Genomic DNA, 19,459 nt, shown 5'->3' on the forward strand with positions numbered 1-19,459 from the left:
TCTCTCTCGTACTTGTGTTTTAACTTATGATTCACTAACTTATTATTAGCACTTCTAATAATACATTTTCTCTCACCTAATACTCACTTTTATCCACTAAATTTAGTACACACAGCTCATCACTTAATCACACTATCAAAATATGTAAAAGCCTAATTTACGCTAACTATAAAAATAAAGGTAAAACTCTCGATTTTCTTACATATTACAACTAATGAGGAAATAAAGTAGTAGTAAAGGAATTATAAAATAGTTTATTCAAAATAAAAGGAAATTATAAGAAAATATGAGCAAATTTTTGAGTCGTTGCACGCCACAACACATGCAAGGGGATAGGTGGCTAGGACAGGTGGAGCTTGGGGAAAAATCTGGAAAAATGAGGAAGAAACAAGAGAGAGGGGCTTCGGGTAAGAGTGAAAGAAAAAGGGAAGGAAAAAAGAAAAACCGCGAAAAAGGAGAGCTTGGGGGCTGGAGGAAGTATCTGGAACCAAGAGGGAGAGTGATAAGAGCTTCGGGCAGTGGAGAAAGGCTGAGGAAGAAACAAGAAGTGGTTTCGGGCAGGGAAGGAGAGAAAAGGGAAAAGAGGGTTTCGGGAAGAAGAAAGAAAGGAAGAGAGGAAGAAAATGGAAAGGAGAAGAGAAAGAAGGGAAGAGAAAGAGGGAATCTGGGAGAGTAAGGGAGGAAGAGAGAAACTGGAAAAAGGAAAAAAAACAAGAAAAGAAAGGAAAAGGAGAGATAATAACGGGAAAAAAAACTTTCTTCACCAGGCTGACGAGCAATCCTAATTCTGGACCAAAGTTAGGCTTCGATTCTAACTTTTTTAGGGATGTTGTGGTTTCTGCACCTTCTTGGGAGACAGTAGAAGGAATTTTGTTCACAAATTTCTGGGAGAAAACTGCTCTAAGCTAGCCAGATCGTGACCCAAAGCGCTGCTCTCGTCAGTGTTGAAATTTTCTGCAGCAACCTTCTTGAACTTCGTTTCCAGATTGGCGTGATCTTTTGGACGACTTTCACGTTCGATCTTCTTTGCAAAGGTTCCAAGGTAACCTTAGCTTCTCCCTTTTGTTGCTTTAATACCATTTTTTATGAGAATCCAAGCGCATAAGCTGTGAATCTTGAGTTGTTTTGCTGTAGTCGATGCTCGAGCCGTGACTGAGCCATTATCTTTTAGATCCTCATGTACACCAGTTAAACGTTTGTCTTGTTAGTCTTTGACATGTTTAGGAGAGGAAACTGAAAGAATCATGCAGCTAATCTCGCGACTTTGCATCAAAATCTTCATTTTTCTTCCCTTGTTATCTTGCGGTTCTCTTGTTTGAAACCTGAGTTGCATAATCTTGTGTTGGGTTTGGAGTTTTTGTGGCTGGTTGCCTTATTATTGAATCTAGCCTTTGTATTTCATGGAAAAAGGTTTTATTTTTCTTTTCTACACAAGATTAAATGATGGTTTGATGTTGGGTTAGTAAAAAATGCTGCTTTTGTTGTTCGTAGTAGTAATACAGAAGGTTGCAAAAGTTTTCCAGAATTGCATGTTCCCATTCTGAGTTTTTGGGCTTGTTTGGATGTTGAATTTCTGTGCTTTGTTGCTTAGATTAAAGTTTTGGTGTTTGGTTGAGATTTTATGCGAAGGGAAGTTTGCTTCATGAAACCCAGAAGAAAATTGCAAAGGCTTTCAGTTGCAGAACAATGAAGAAGAAAGCCTCTTCGAAGATGCATGAAAATTTTTCCAAAAATTACATTTTAACCCCTCAAGTTTTCCTTTATTTCACTATGACCCAAAACTAGAGAAAATCAATCAAATTTACTTTTTTTTTAAAAAAAAAATTCAATCAATCTTTTAATGTTTTAACCATGTTTTAGACAAAGTCATTTTCTGGTTTTAGGAGATAATTAGAACTTAATTAGTCTTAAGAGCTTTATTTTACTTTGATTTCACTCCCTAATATTTGTAATAATAATTTGACCCCTTAAAACTTTTATAATTGTTTCGATTAGGTCTTTGTTTGTTTTAAATTCTTGAATATAGGTTGTTTACTTTCATTTAAATGCTTTAATTGTTCAATTTCATAATCATTTCCATTTCTTTACATGTTGTTGCTTTTGTTTGTTAATTAAATGGTACTTTGACCATGTTTGTTGTTTTAGAGGGTAAATAGGAGAAATTTCATTTCATTAGATCACCAATTCAAGAGAGGTACACTTTACTCCTTATTTTGAGTTTACTTGATCCTATGTGCTCCTATGTGATTTTATGTGCTTAATTGCTTGCTTTTTGAATGTTTTTTTATTTATTTTATTTTATTTATTTGTTTATTCACTTTACTTGTTTTTAATTTTGTATATTTATTTTAATTTAATTTTTGATTATTTGAGAGGCAATTAAATGCCAAATTGTAATAGTTAGATTATTATTTTATTTCATTTCATTCTTTACCCCCCTTTAGATTGTAGTTAGGGTCCCAAATGTAATAGTTAGGTCTATATTTGCTTGTGTGTGCTTGTATGCTTGTGTGCTTACGTGTTTACTCGTTTTCTTAGGGTCTTTGCATCTAGATATCATGCTTACGTGCTATGTGCTTATGTGATTTGGGTGTTTACTTGCTTTTATTATATTTTTATATGATTCATTTAATTATAAATAAATGCATGACGTCACCACACTAGTCCAACGCTAGTTGTGACCCTATTTCCTCGATTTCTCGCTAGTCCAACACTAGTGAGAATTTAGATGAATGGGTTAGTCCAACGCTAGACCCTTAGGGACCGTCTACGTGTTAGATCATGTTTGTGTGACAAATCGCTACATTTCATGTATATTTTCTAGGATCTTTATCACTTTTATATGATATTTCCCTATGTATAAAACATAACATTTAGATTTGCATCTCATTTAGAAAAATTAGAAATAGGTTAGATTATTTGCCTGACCAAAATTAGGAGAATTTGTGAAAACTCGAAAAAAATTTTTTTATATGTACGCTATGAATTTCTTTTATTCTAATTACTTTGATATTAGAAATATTATAACGAATAAATGGTTAAATTAAATGCCTAATTGAATTTATATAAAAATTGAGAATTTAGAAATATCCTAAAATGGTGCAAAATATATATATATATATATATATATATATATATATATATATATGAATCAAATAAACATATGATATGCATATTGTAATTTGAGCAATTTGAATATATTATATAGTTGAATAAGTTACATGACTAATTAATTTTCCTTAAAGCCAAATGTGTGGAAATCTACTAAATTGATATAAGCGAAAATTTTCAAGGTACATATAAATTAGAACAAACGAAATTTTGAGTCAACGTGTGAGACAATAAAATTATGGCCTCGTAGCAAATAAATGAACTAAAATTAAAGGACCGAACTAATCTTGGGGATTCGGTTAAACTACCATGCAATTAAGGAACAAGCTACTAGAATTTTGACAAAACAGGAACCGAATGGAAGCAAGGCAACTATCTGCTGTCTAAACGGTGGAAAGGAAAAAGGAGTAGGAGTTGTTTGATAATTGGGCGGTGGGAAACCGTTATTTGGACAGCTGCCAGGAAGGAACTTACCACCGAAACTGCTGAGTAAGCAGCGACCGAATGAGAGGAACTTGGAATGATTAGCCACCGAATGGAGGAACATTGAGTGATCAGCTGAGTGAAGAAGTACGCTTAATTCTCTTCCTACCAACCAAGCATTAGGAACAAAACTGAGAGAGAGAGATTCGGTCACACCCATTTTATCTCAAAAACCCAATCGAGTGAGAGGAAAAGAAAACAGAGAACGAAGCTTTCTTTCTTCTTCATACCCAAAACCGTGAGAAAGAGTGAGAGTGAAGAAGCATTTCTAGTTCCTTCTAGCCACAACCGAGTGAGTAAGAGAGCTGAGTGAGTGATAAGAGGAGGAAGCTAACTTAGAATTTCACATATCAGCTACCATAGTGAGGAGGAACCGAAGCTAGGAGCAGGAGCAATCTGCCACTAGTAAAACTTAGCAGAAAAAGGTAAGAATCTTGTAACCACCCTTTTATTTCTTGAATATAACTGAATATATGGGCTTCATGTTAGTTTAGCAAGGAATAATAAGTTTTAACCGAAGGAAGATCTGATAAAGAAGAAAAATTGGAACTGGACTGAAGTTGTAGGAAGTAGGAACCGAGAGTTGTTGTTTGTTGCTGCAGCTTGTTAACCGAAAGTATGGGGTAATTTTCTGCTAGAAGCTTAAACTATATGTTATTTCCTTGTCTTACCTGAGTAACTAGAGTAGAGTTGATAGCTTGAGTGAAAACTTTGCTAAGATTAGCTGGTAGTTTCTATCTAGTTGGCTAAGAGAGGAAATACGAAATTTTCCAGATTTCTTGACAGATTTTGGGTTCCAAATTCTTACGTTGAAGCTTAATACCCTGCATAATAGTTTAGTCTCAGCATGCATGTTAGATTGAGTGGGAAATGAAGTAGATAATAGAGAAATGTCTTGCTTTAAAAAACTGAGTTGCTGCCAAAACTTTTCCAGCATGGCTGAAAGAGAGAGTTACACTTCAGATCAGCCTTTCTTTCGAAGTTCAGCTGTAAAATTTTATACTTGCTGTTCAAGATTACTTTGTAGCTTGCTAATTATGTTTTGCATGTTGAGTTGAAGTTAAAACTGAAGAAAATGTGAAGAACGAACCGAATAATTAACTGTCTTATGGCTGAAGGTTTACTTAGCTAATGACAGAATTAGTTGTGGCTTTTGGGTTGAATAATCCGTTGAAACTAGATGCTAATTGCTTTGGTATATGCTGGAATGAATGTAACTTAAGTATATGGAGATTTAAGCAAGTGAAAGAATAGAGTATTTGCTTAAAAGCTTGAAATAACATTACTGGAAATTTGTGATTTGTCTGTCTAGTTGGGGCATGAAAGTGAAAGGAAAGACTTGAGAAAACAACAAATGTTGGACCGTTACACTGCTAGAAAATTTAGTTGGGGAATGCTATAGCTGATAACAGCTTTTGTATGTGATTTTGGCCGAATAACATGCTGAAATTATGAGTTATTCACCTTAGTTCATGTTGAACAGAATGTATACTAAGTGACTAATATTTGAGTAAGTGAAAGATGGAATTTGTTGAAGATTTAGAAACATTTGATCCAAAATTCTTGCTTTGGCTGACCGAATGTGTGAAGAGATGAAGCTCTCATGAAACTTTTGAAAATTTATGTTAAATGGTTGTGAATTTATATGGAGCATCTTATAGTATCTTGAAACTATTTTATGAGTATTTTAAAGAACTTAAAACTGAAAAATTAGTAAAATTTAAACGAGATTTAAACTATTGGCAACTTGGAGTCTAGTTTAATCCAAAAAGAAAAGAATGAAAAGGCAATTTGCCTTAATCTTAGAATATTGGATAGAAAATGGTTTAATCTTAGGTTAAACGTTTTATAAGACTATAAACTTGGTATATGTATAATTCTTGATTAAAACAATTAAGTCAATAAGTTTCAAAATAAAATGATAAATGAATATTGAATATATTATATTTGTACTTTAAAGTCAAACTTGATTTTAATAGTTCAAGTGATAAAGTAAGAACAATAAGTAAACATCTACAAACTATGTATTTGATTTGGAATTATTAACTTGTCCAGGAAGTAGCTGTGAACCAGAAAACCGACTCGAGACTCGAGAGTAATTTATTTGGATATTTGGTGAGTGTTTTCCAAATTTATGTGTTAAACTGCTTATGTTTACCTAAGTGCAATTATATGGCAAATGTGCTTATTATGAAATATTGCTAAGTGATTTATTGCTAAGTGTATCTCAATTGTCCCTCGCCTTTTAAGTCGAGTGTGTACTTTATCGCACTCGGTTTAGTTGAGTTTGAAAGTTGATAATTGATCAAGTGATATTGTAAGTATGCATGACTGTAAGCCGTGTGTGCACTTTATCACACTGGCTGAACTGGGCTCCGAAACCCTTTGTTCAACGGACTATTCGAGCTAGCAAAAGGGGCTCGGTCGGATAGGACGGTAGCTTTGGGTAAGTGTATTGGTATGCTCGAGTATTACCACGGAGTAGCAGATTACTGATATTGATATGGCCATCCAAGTGAGGGAAGTGTTTATTGTTTTGGAGGTTATAAGGAGGAGTTCGGCGGAGTGTGTAGTGCATTGAAGTGGCTCTAATGCGAGCACCGTATCCTTTTAAAAGTGATTGTTCAGTGAAGTGTTTCCTCAATTGCTAATGAAAGTGATTGTACAGTGAAATGTGCACTACTTGCTTAATTGTATTGATTCATGTGATTATTAAATGTCACTTGCATGAAAACCTCACGGGCGTAAGCTCACCCTTTTAGGTTTGTTTTCCTTACAGGAGTCAGAGATTGAATAGTGATTGGATGGAACTAGAAAGTTATTTTGGGAAGATCCGTTATTCTGTGTATATAGTGTAGGCATGGTCTCTTTTGAATTTTGAAACGGTTGAATTTTTGTTTGAGTTGGTGTGATATTAAGAATGGATATTTAGAATAGGTATTTTGTTTCTTTTATTGGACAAATTTATGTTTCAAATTGATTGAAGATGTACTTAAGAGTGAATGTTCAGTTGTCCAATGGTAATGTTATCTCTGAAGTTAATGTGAGTAAGTGAGCCCTGGCGAGAGTCAGGCAGGCGATCCGCTAATTTCTAGGGTATGCCCTAGGAGAATGTGGGGTCGTTACAGAATTAACCCTTTAAATATGGGATATGGACGAGTATGGCCTCTTAGCCTTAGCACGCTCGTGTCTTCTGTATAAAAAGGAAAATCTAGTCACGAATGTTAGCTCCCCGCACCCGTATGATGCATTCCTTTAAGTCATGTTTATTTTGTATATTATTATTTTCTTTTCTTTTCTTTTTTTCGAATCTCATATTGTGCATATTCGTAACCTCTTCAAAGAGTCACTATTGGGCATCACAATTAATGTGATTTGCACCAATCAAATTCGAATAGACATATTTGGACCCTTCCGATATCTACTAGGTCTAGATTTGCATTCATATAGTAACATCCAAATGTGATAAATATTATAGGTTAAATGAAGAAAATTTTAGACTAAATCATGCAACTAACCTTGGTTAGGTTGAAAGAGTGACTTGGATTTCATTCTCGCCTTCCCTTTCTTCAACCGTGACTCCCTAGCCCCTTTCTCTTGATTTTCGAAAACTTGGAATCGTTTAAAAAGGGTTTTTTCTACTTTTTTATTTAAAAATTCATTTCAGGTGACTTGGTACACCTTAACCCAATACCAAGTGGCGACTCCTATTTTTTTATTAAAAATCCTTTTTAAACTATTATTTTGGGTCAAAATCGTCGCACTTTTTAAGTCCCATTTTAGGCCCTTTTTCTTTATTTACTCTTTACAAATAAAAAAATTCATTTTCACTCAAAATAAATCAAAAATTCATTTTATAAACTCGTAATTTTATTTTTTCTTTAAAAATAGGGCGCGATAGCTTAGCGACTCCACTGGGGACTTTAGAGAGTCCGAGCACTTGATTTAGTTAATCTTTTTCTTTTTCTAACCTTTTTATATGTCACATTTGGAGGTTTTAGGTTGCATTTTTTCCTTTTTAGGGTTTCTTGCATTTAACACGTTCAATCGTCTCGATTGAACGTGTATATGATGAATAATGTGTTTCATTTTCTTTCATTAATTTATGTTTATCGTGCTTGCATTTTGGGAGGGGGGAATAGCCACCCTAGAACCTTGACCCACATTGGATGGTATTTAATCCCTCCCTTCAAAAAGGAGCACTTCATACGTGCATACATTTTATTTTATAACCCCTCATTTTTTTTTTACTTTTAGTGGTTGTCACACCACTCCATCCTGTTAGGACTAGAATCGATCCACTTGGACATATGGCCGTGGCACGACGTGCGTGTAGTAATGTCCAAGGGATCACTTGAACCACCAACTCTTAGGCTTTGGAATTGATGATCTTTCGCCTTTGGTCTGAAGGTTTGGAGACCTGGCTTTATTGAGTTTGAGACCAAGGTCTTTCTTCCCGACCTAGATACCAACAATATCCCACCTACTCACCCCGTTACCCATACCAGCCATACCCTCGACCTATTTATCATACCACTATTAACCACTCTCGACCCTGACCAAATTTTCCAAACAGACCCACAATCTCATTTCATATTTCTCCACCTAATTTTCAAACTAGACCTCGCTCTCCTTATAATCCAAGACCTGTTTCACCAGCCAACCAGAACTACAATTATCAACAAATCAATGACGTCCAAAACCCAACCCCATACAGAACTTTCACCAATCTAGGTCGACCCCTTGATCAGTTTTATGAACAACTCAAAACTGCAGGAAAAATTGGTACAGTACCTTCTAAGGTCTATCCTAGAAGGTTTCCCCTTGGTTATGATTCTCAATCTTTTTATGCTTATTATTCTAGAGCTCCTGGACATTCTACTGCCAATTGTTGGGCGCTTAAGCATAAAATTCAAGATATGATCGAGGCCGGGGACATAATTTTAAGAAGGAGAGATGAACAAGGACCGAGTGTTAGCAAGAACCCTCTTCTTGCGCACAAGGATACTGTTGGAGTTATTATCGTGGATGAGAAGATCGAGGAGCCAACTCAATATATTGTGGATGAAGCTGAGATAATAGGGGTCATTGAAAAACCATTCATACTGGAAGAAGAAACCTTGGAGGTCGAGAAGAATGCTGATCCTTTTATCTTAGATGTGATACCGTTTGAATGTGAACCTTCAGTGTTTGTGGTACTCGAATTGCCTGAACAAGCACCTGTTCTTAACCTACAAGAAATCCTATGAAATTATAGCGAGTCTCTTTTATTGATTGGAGGAGAAAAAATACCAAAGAAGGAGGTAGCTTCCGTCACTGTGACGACCCCACTTCTCTCAAGGGCGAACCCCAGAGGTTAGCGGACCGCCTGCCTAACTCTCGCCAGGACTCACTCACTAACATTAATTTCAGAGATAACATTAACTTCAAATTAAGAATGAAACTCCCCAATAGATATAACAAGCCATCCCCATTAGATAGGTTGCTAATGAATCAAGTTGCTTCTAATTTCGCTCTGGCTTTTAGCGTTCGCCATTTATCTAGGGATCCTTCGGATCATGCGCCATTATTATTATCGGCTATGACAAAACTAGACAACAAGCCGAGGCCATTCCGTTTCTTAAATTTTTGGGCATCTAAGCCTGGGTTTTTGGATGTGGTCCGATGCAACTGGAACGTGGCTTTCTCGGGGCCTCCGTTAATGGTCCTTGCTGCTAAGCTTCGAAGTGTCAAGATGGTGTTACGTGCCTGGTCTCGGGAGGTTTTCGGAGATATCTTTGGCTCGGTACGGGTGGCAGAGGACATGGCCCTCAACGCTGAGTTGAGCTATGACACTGATCCATCGGAAGACAAGCTTGTAGCATTACAGAAGGCTCGGGCTCATCTTCGGCGGTCGCAAGGGGTGGAGCATATGTTTTGGCAACAAAAATCAAGGGTCAAATGGTTGAAGGATGGAGATCGAAATTCGAGATATTTCCATGCAGTGGTGGCAGAGCGCCACCAACGGTCGGTAATCCATCGGATTAAATCATCCACTGGGGATTGGCTGGAGTCTGCGGATGACATTGAGAGTGAAGCCGAATCCTTTTTTAAACGGTTATTTACGGCAGAGTCCCCTAGTGCATCCTTTAATGCTCTTGATGTTATACCGAAATTGCTGACGGACCAGGATAATGACATGCTAGACGAGATCCCTTTTAAGGAAGAAGTTAAGTCAGTGATTTTTGCAATGGATGGTGGGAGTGCGACTGGGCCGGATGGGTTCTCGGGTAGGTTTTTTACGTGTGCATGGGACATTGTGGCAGAGGATGTCCATGCGGCTGTGGTAAGTTTCTTCTGTGGAGAGGTGCTGCCTAGGAGTATATCTTCCACTTCAATAGTGCTGATTCCGAAGGTCCAGTCTCCGCAGGATTTTACCCAATTCCGTCCGATTAGCTTGTGTAACTTTATCAATAAGGTGATATCCAAGGTCTTGTCGGACAGATTAGCATGGATCTTGCCGAAGATTATTTCCCCTCAGCAGAGTGGCTTTGTGAAAGGAAGGCATATCTCTGATAATTTTCTGTTGGCTCAGGAGCTTATATCTGGAATTCGTCGCTCTAATAGGGGAGGGAATGTGGTGTTAAAGTTGGACATGGCCAAGGCTTACGACCGCATTTCATGGGTTTTCTTGTTACAAGTACTGCGTCGATTTGGTTTCACGGAGAGGTGGATTGATATGATTTGGCGGTTAATCTCCAATGTTTGGTTTTCGGTTCTGGTCAACGGCTCTCCTTGTGGCTTTTTCCAATCAACTAGGGGGCTCCGACAAGGTGACCCCATTTCACCGGCTCTTTTTGTTATTGGGGCAGAGGTCCTGTCTAGGTTGCTTAACTCTTTGGTTGGCCAGTGCGGATTCCTGCCGTTTAAGATTCCTTCCAGATGTCCTGCCATTACACATCTAGCTTTTGCAGATGACGTAATTATTTTTTGTAGCGGGGTTAAGAGTACTTTGCGGCATGTTATGAGGGTATTGGGGATGTATTGTAGTATGTCTGGGCAGCAGGTAAATTGTCTGAAGAGTTGCTTTGTTACTCATGATAAGTTGAGCCCTGCTCGTCGACGTGTGGTGTCACAAGTTTCTGGTTTTCAGGCCAAGTCCCTCCCACTTAAGTATCTGGGATGTACTCTCTATTCCGGAAGACGGAGATGTAGCTACTTCTTGGACATCTGCTCCTCAGTTGCAAAGCGGGTTCTATCGTGGAAGGAAAAGTTATTGTCGCCTGGTGGGCGTTTGGTTTTAATCAGGAGTGTTTTGTCGTCGTTGCCTCTACACATCCTTGCTGTCACGGATCCTCCAAAGGGTGTGCTTCATACCCTCGAGAAGGTTTTTGCAAATTTCCTTTGGGGAAGGTCTGAGGGGGGTAATCGCTACCATTGGATTAGATGGGAGACTATGTGCAAACCGCTTGATGAAGGGGGGATTGGCGTGCGGTCCCTGGCGGATGTGTTGGAGACATTTTCAGCGAAGCTATGGTGGTCCCTCAGGCAATGTTTATCCCTCTGGGCAGAATTTATGCACGCTAAATACCTCCATGGCGGTCATGCGTGTGAAGCGGAACTTCAGCGCTTTCAATCTCCCACCTGGAGGAGGCTGGTCAGGTGCCAGGCTCTGGCAGATTCCCATATCCAGTGGGTGTTGCAGAATGGAATGGTGGACTTTTGGCATGAGAATTGGATGGGTGCAGGGTCGTTGTGTCAACAGGTTGAGAATTTTGGTGATCACGTCGTAGCGGACTTCGTGTCGAATGGGAGCTGGAACGTTTCGATGCTTCATCAATGGCTACCTGATAGCATTGTTTCTAGGATTATGCAAATACGCCCTCCTGATATTTTTTCTACACGCCCAGATAGGATGGTGTGGGACTTGGAGACAACTGGTTCCTTCTCCTTCTCATCTGCATATAATTTGGTCCGACAGGATTCCAACATTTCCATCTTCTCCTCTAATATTTGGTTGTCAGCTTTGCCTGTAAAAATCTCTTTTTTTATGATTAGGATGTTATCGGGCCGCCTGCCTGTGATGGAATCGCTGCAGAGGCGGGGTGTCTGCGGTCCATCTCGGTGTTCTTGCTGTGTCAACCCAGCGGTGGAGTCAGTTGATCATGTCTTTTGTGCTGGAGATGTCCCACGGTGGGTATGGAATTCTTTTCAGGTAGAGGCAGGAGACTTTGCACATGTCTCAACGGTAAAACATGCAGTCATTCAATGGTGGATGCGCCCGGCTAAGAACAAGTTGATGAAATTGTTGTATCAGATATTGCCTTCGCTTATTTGTTGGCATCTTTGGAAGGCTAGGAATGTGGCGGTGTGGGAAGGAAAGGTGTTGTCAGCGATACAGGTACATGGCTTTATTCTTTCGGATCTCTGTGATATTCTTCAGGTGCACTTTAAGGATATGGGGGTGGGACGTTATTCGTGGCATCGACTACACATTTCACTGATGGGGTGGAAGAAGGAAATGAGGGTCACATTAGTCAGGTGGCTGCCTCCGGCTTCTACCCTCCTAAAACTGAACACTGATGGGTGCTCCTTAGGGAATCCGGGGAGGAGTGGAGGTGGTGGGATTTTGCGAGATAGTGCAGGAATTTTCAGACTTGGTTTTGCGGGTTATTGGGGAGAGACGACGAGCCTACATTCAGAATTGAAGGCCTTGTTATTTGGGATTAAGTTGTGTGTCACGCGAGGCTTTTGTTGCTTGCACCTGGAGTCTGATTCCATTCTTTTAGTCCAAATGGTCACAGGGGTTGGTAGATGCCCATGGGCCTTGCAACGAGAGCTGGACGAGTTGCTTGCCTTTCGGAATGCTTTTCAAGCTGTCTCCCACTGTTATCGCCAAGCGAATGTGCCAGCAGATCGGCTTTCTAAGATTGGGACAGATACCGGCTCTACTGTTATCTATAACTCGTTTGCGCAATTGCCGCGTTTGGTTCGAGGAGACCTTAGGTTGGATAGGCTTGGCTATCCTAACTTCCGTGCTTCTTGAGCGCCGGCGTGCTTGTGTTTAGTGATGTTTCCATGTACTGGTTTAGGAAAAAGGGGGGAAAGGTGAGGATAGGTCAAGTCTTTTGTTCATGGACATGCTGCAAATCTTCTAACTTTTATGATTTTGTATTGAATAAAAAACGAGATTAAAAAAAAAACAGTATGAATGACACAATTAAAAAAAAAAAAAAAAAAACAAGCCATTCAACTTCACAAAAACTCCATACTTATGTCTACGACTAAGCGAAATGAAATGCAAGTAGTTCAATCACTTCTCTAAGTATAAAAAGGATTTCAATTACATAAAATAAGGACTACAACTTTTGAATTCCTTATTCTTTGGATAGCAAATCAATAACACTAAACTCTTCAATATAACATCTACTGCTACCAATCATCCGAATATACAAACTAAAATACAGACCAAAAGATAAGAATTGGTAAACTAATACCATAATACAGTGCCGTCCAAATACAAGATTAAGATTTCCTATTACAACTAGCACTATTCTTGTTCCTGTCATCCTCGTTCCCTGTTAAGGAAAACAAATGAAGGGATGAGCTAAAAGCTCAGTGAGGTTCTAAGAGAACATTCACATGATAGCATGATCACATTTTCCATAAAAAACGTAACATCCAGAGAACTCATTTACCCATGTACAGCCGATTACACATGCATATAAAAGGATACAGTCTGACTCGGGAACAGGTTCCGTGAAAACTTGTTCAGAATCTGTTGACACTCCGTCAACCATGGAATCATAACAAGTCCAGTAGATCACCACTTAACTCCAACCTCCATCCACCAATCAACCCCCGACCGGGCCCGAACTCCAAACATAAACAGTGGTGGTAATACTCGAGTATACCAATTAGTCGAGGAGATAACACTCCATTCGACAAAACGGTAGATCCAGGGTTCGTTATCTAATCGACCAGGCCCTTGCCGACTCGACTCGATTAACTAGCCTATGGGGTTTAGGATCCAGGCCGTTACATTCAACTCATGCGCATGAATCTCAGTTCACTTGTAAACGATTCACTTATAGTAGTAAAATAGGAATTCAGTCAAGTTAGGTCGAGTGTGATAAAGTACACACTCACCTATGTAATAACAAATCAATTCAAGTAACAAGTCATATACAGGTCATATTTGCACAACAAGTAACATGGAACTTGCAGTTGGAACACTCACTAGTTCAAGCAAAAATAGCGTCAAAAGTTTCCTCCTGGATTGCCCCCTTGATCAGACAAGCCTTAAGAATAACCAAGTGAACAGAATTCATAATTTAGACTCGGCTATGAGTCGTATACCTTTCCAAGTTAAAATTTTTTTTTTCAAAACCAACATACACAGCCATATTTAGAATGCAAACCAAGGAAAAATTTAAGTATGTTCTAGGGCAAAAACTCAAGTAGGGTTTTGAAGCGTATGAGAGCATTTTGGACTCAAGAAACATGAATAACCAACAAGTTCCTTATTTGCTTCATGGCGGGAAATTTTCCAGCGGCGAACCAATGAAAGAAACAAGGATTTCTCAAGTCAAGTCAGCGAGGTTGTGTCCAAAAGACTTTCAAACTAAAGACGTTGAGGCTAAAAGGTAGCAAGGTGCAAAACTGCCCTCCAAATCAGAATTTTTCGCAGCCATGAAACAAGTACAATCATGAGGTTTTCACCTCCCAATCTTCATAGTTTTCCTTCAAATTCACGCACAAAAGGCTCCTCCAAAGTTTGGAACAAGTTTTGGCCAAAGCCAATTACTAAAAGGTTAGAAAAACAACAATGTAATAGGCTACACTCTCCATCGACAAACAAGCACAATTTTAGCCAGCAATTTGGAAGAAAATCCCAATGAAACCCTTCCATTTCAACCAAAATGCAATACATAAGCAAAGCTTAAAGGTTCACTAAACATATTAGGCAAGTACATCACCAAATCAGTCCAAAATCAAGGTAGTAAGCTGCCCCAAAATTTGGACAGCATCACCCCTGTTTTATCCTATATTTCCTCTCCAAATTCAATACCAAATTTCATGGCCAAACCATCCAAATCAAGACCACAAATGATAGGCTATACAAGCTACTAGTTTCAAACCATAAAGCCACAAAAAATAGACAAGTATTCAACTCACATGTCTCCATACCAAGGCTGGCCATCAAGCAAAAGTTCAACTCTACAAGCTGAAATTTCCATAAGCAAACTAATAGAACATGTACAAACTAGAAAAATCCCATGACATGGCTAACATTTATATTAAACATGATATTAACATATTAACACTCATTTTCCTCAACTAAAACTGGAAATTTATCGCTTGGGACATGAAACATGTAAAAGTGAAGTTTTCACCTCTCAACCTTTCATTTTCTACTTCAATTCACTATTTATACCAAAATTAATGTCTAATCATATGTTTAAGACATTAACAAGATGATTTCACCACACAAAGCTAATTGTAAAGCTAAACAAAATCACTATCTCTTTCGGTCAGCCTTGAGTAGAATTCCAGCTATGAAAACAGTGAAATAAATGGAGTTTAAACCACTTAAGGTCCATGGTTTTGGTTTATTTCCAACACATACTTGTAGATTAAAAGTCTCTAGGGTGTTTTGAGCAAATTGAGCTTAACATCATCTTGAAAAATTTAGCGATCAAAGCTGAAATTCCAGCAAGCATTCTTTCTTTAGAAAAAACCATAACTTAAGTTATAAATGTCAAAAACTCATACAAATTATCTCGTTTAAAACTAGACTTGAAATACTAACAATTTTTAGAAGACATCTCAAGGATATTTGGTTCATAAGTTAATCCAAATTGAGTCACAAGTTACCACAACATCCCAATTTTTACTTGTTCATGACCGATTTTTCAGTCAACTTTGCTGATTTTCTGGTGCATATGTAAAATGAACCACAGCTCGAATTTTATACCGTTAGAAAGATCTATGAGTCTTGGTTTCAAACGCAATTGACGGCACTCAATTTCGATTTTTCAACACTATGTTATGATCCGTTTACTAAAACTGTCCAGAGGTGACTGTTACCCGAATTTCCAGCTTTCACAAGAGTTATTTCAACTTTATCTCTGCAAATCTCACCTCTAAACCAGCAATTTGCAACCAAGATCAAAACCAACATGCTATATATCATACAAAACAAGAAATATAATAGTTAGAGTGTGACTTCCTAGTGGAAACTCCTCAAACGGACGAGACAGCAAGCTGTGACAAGGATGGAGCAAAGTTCCTCCAATTTTCCTCAAGCTGTCTTCACTTTTTTTTTACATCAAAACAACACCTTTCTTACTTAGCTTCATCCAGAAGTCACACAATCACATGTTTATAATATAAGGTATGGTATTAATCGAGCATTTCCTAGCAAAACTTAACAAAAATTGCAAATAAGGGTTGAAAATTGATAGCTCAACTCTCTCGGCTTCATCTTAAAAATTCCAGCAGCCAAAACTATTGCATACATGAAATATTTCTGCCAATATTCAGCTATCCAAAGAATAACTGATTCCCTAGCAAACATCCAGCAAAATAAACCAAAAGCTAAAAGAGATGGCAGCCTTGACTAGTTCGATTCAACTTGGAAACTTTCCAGCTACAAACAAGCTACTTCCACTAGTTTCTACCTCTATCAAACTTCAAATCAAACATGTATTCACATCTCTTTAAAGTACTTCAAATCAAACATGTATTCACATCTCTTTAAAGTATAAGGAAAGATTGAAGTTTTTCAGCTATATTACCTTATTTTTCTGCCACAAATCAAGCTAGAAGTTGGCTCACCTTCTTGATTCCTCCATGGTTCAAGCAAGCTGAAAAAAATGCAGGCTGTCCACTTCCTTCTCCTTCGGTCCAGGTTTCCTCCATTTCTTCATCTCCCAATATGGCTTTCTTGTCTCTTTCTCACTCATAGTTTAGGCTTGACGAAATAGGGAGATTTTGTGGAATTACCATGGCTAAATCAGCCTTAACTCTTGGCTGACGATAAGAAGGAGAGGATGAAGTTTTTTTTCTCAACTCTCTTCTCTCTCTCGGCTCCAACCTGAAGTGAAGAAAGGGGAAATTGGCTTTCGGTTAAGCTGAATGGAAATAAGAAGGAATGGAAGCTGTTTTGACTTGGTCAAAAATTGTGGCTAGTCATGCAATGAGCAAATTATTCCTCACTTTCTCTTGGTTGAAGACTGGTCTAGGGAGCTCTTGGTCAAGATAAGAAGATCATGGCTGATTTGTCCACTCCATTGTCGGCGAAGAGGTGAGAAAAGGAATGAAATGTCTTGGTCTATTTTGCTTCCAAAGTGAAGACTAAAACTAGTCTTGATCAAAGTCAAAAATCCAATAATTCTAAAAGTAATTAGCTAAGATTAACCCTTCATTTCCACTCAAATAGAGTTTGCACAACCAAATAAGTTTGCCTACTTCAATTATACCCTTGCAAATGTTTTTTTTTTTAATTATAGGACGGAAACAAGAAGGTATAAAATCATATATAAATCATTTTCCAATTACTAAGAAATATAATTCATTCAAAGTAGAAAATTTCAAAACAAATACGTTTCGAAAACACCTTGTAGCACAATAACCCCTTTTGTACAAATCTCCCTCTAGTTCACAAAATTTATCGCACCTACCTCGCTAGTTGGACGAATTGGTATATCACCCCAAGAAAACAAACATGCAATAAATTGAATGAGGTAATAGGAGTAAAATCATGATTCAACCGTTAGATTAACCAAAGATTCAAGGCAATTAGATTAGAATAAAAATATATATATATATATATATATATATATATATATATAAAACTTTTGGAGAATATAAATATAAATATAATTTTCGGGTTCTCACAATCTTCCCCCCTTAAACGAATTTCATCCTCGAAATTCCAACCTTTGCTCATACAAAGCTTGATTCTACAGGGTTTTTCCTCAACTCCAAAGTAGCTTCCTACTACCCTAGATGCTTCTACTAAAGTTTACTTGAGGGATAGTCGTATGAACGTAATGGTGAGTGTTCCAACGGATATAAAATTAAAACTCGATGAAAAGGAACCATAGCTACGAAACTTGTTTGCTACATTTACTAAATGTTGGTTTCATACACTATGCACTGGCAACTAGTCTATTATGCAAATCTCTGATCATGTCTACAATTAAATCCCTATACGTGTACTACCGCTTTCTAATTGAATTTCCTTTATTACGGACCACAAAGAAAGAATTCTCACTTAAACTCAAGAATAGTAATGCACAACACATATAAAACTCCAATCAAAGACAAACATTGACTATCACTAGGGAAAAATATCAAGTATCAAGTCCTGTGTTCATCAAGTAGATACATTCTTTCTCACATAAATCATATATCATCGGCCTCTCAAATTAGTCGAGGTACAAAACTCTTCAAATACATGAACAAATTCAAATATATTATTAGTAAAGCCAATCCAAAGTAGCAAACATCACCTAGTAATTCGCCAATCTACTATTCCTAGTCCAAAAACAATTCCTGTAGTCATGACCTAAATACACCATTGGCCCTTCATCATTGAACTCTTGTATCTCGCATATCGGCTACTTTCCCAAGCATATAAAATTCAATTTCTTTAGTTATACAATTCAACTGGGCATTATACCTAATTAAATAATCTATACCTATGCTAACATTTTGAGCCTCACATTATCGTTCCCTAAACTCTATATCTCTCACAACTAGTCAATTTACAAATGTCTAATAATCAATTATGCATGCGTACAATTGGAGGTAGCTGTAACCTAGAAACACATTCACTCCATATATATCATTACTACAAAGCAAATTCATGACCAATTAAATTACACCACATAACAAAGTCAATTACAGCATATATCAAGCTCAAGTACACTTTAATAAGAAGTCAAACAAGTCTTTTTAAGTACATTCAATATCCAAACATGGCAAAGTTCCGACTCAATCATCCCAACCTATTGGTTTCTATCCATAATAAAGCTGGTAGATCCCTGAAATTCCTACCTTTATTCACAAAAGTTTAGTTTTTTTTTATGTTCAATTATCCCAATAATATCATCCCATTCACTGAATCTATCAAGTCATGGCTTCATCATTAGTCTGTCCTTTCTTCTAAACGTATGAGCTGACAAATAGATCAAATTTACTAACTTTAAAATATTATTCATGTTGTCACCCTTTCCTGCTTCTTGTTATCAATAACTGTTATATCCACAACTTGTAAACATGTTACGATAAATATTTCTTTAGACTCATAAACTGCAACGATAGCATCATTGCCATAATAATCACCACCTACTCCATGTATTACATTTCTCTGAATTCCACTGCAAAATAATTCATTTTCTTATGTCATCCATCTAAGCCTTGCCTTAATAGTTAAAACACCATGAACCTGAGTCTTGACTTACTCTTATCCATTAATAGACGTTTATTTTATACTGACTACCGTGTATAATTATCCCAACATAGTCAAGGTGACAATTGTTCAAGTGCATTCACTAATCCAATTACCCCATTAGTAAAACTAATCACAATTCCTTAATAAATTGTAGATCTACTACGTCTAATATCAAATCAAATAACATGCTCATTACTTAGGTACATCAATGGCTCTTAAGTATTCTAAATGATCTCAAACATTTCATACATTGGCTTTTCTAATAACCTAACAACTAGTTATCTTTATCCTATTGGACATTAGCCCCAAATAATCCTCCAATAAAATTTAAGGAGCCACAATGTCATCGAGAACTCACCTCACATGGCAAATTCGTCAAACTTATCTCACCTCAATTTTGAAAACTCTCCTCAAGGTTTAGAG

At 37.5% G+C, this 19,459-nt stretch overlaps 1 protein-coding gene across 3 annotated transcripts; it reads left to right on the forward strand.

Annotated features, from left to right (window-relative positions):
* Window positions 1-330: 330 nt before the first annotated feature.
* LOC113715910 (uncharacterized) lies at window positions 331-13,675 on the forward strand. 3 transcript variants are annotated; one of them, XM_072071071.1, is made up of 3 exons: window positions 331-1,042; window positions 5,650-5,709; window positions 6,374-13,675. In XM_072071071.1, the coding sequence occupies exon 3, from the start codon at window positions 9,032-9,034 to the stop codon at window positions 12,617-12,619; it is 3,588 nt and encodes a 1,195-aa protein (XP_071927172.1). In that variant the 5' UTR covers window positions 331-1,042; window positions 5,650-5,709; window positions 6,374-9,031; the 3' UTR covers window positions 12,620-13,675. The 3 variants fall into 3 exon arrangements, with proteins under 3 accessions (XP_071927172.1, XP_071927173.1, XP_027096015.2); XM_027240214.2 differs by lacking the exon at window positions 331-1,042 and adding an exon at window positions 3,167-4,019; XM_072071072.1 differs by having other exon boundaries at window positions 5,650-13,675.
* The last annotated feature ends 5,784 nt before the right edge of the window (window positions 13,676-19,459 follow it).

This window comes from Coffea arabica, chromosome 11c, assembly GCF_036785885.1.
Source record: "Coffea arabica cultivar ET-39 chromosome 11c, Coffea Arabica ET-39 HiFi, whole genome shotgun sequence".
Classification (NCBI taxonomy): Eukaryota; Viridiplantae; Streptophyta; class Magnoliopsida; order Gentianales; family Rubiaceae; genus Coffea; species Coffea arabica.

Coding starts and splice junctions, on each gene's coding strand:
- LOC113715910 (XM_072071072.1), top strand. CDS start 9,032: ATGAAACTCCCCAATAGATATAACAAGCCATCCCCATTAGATAGGTTG.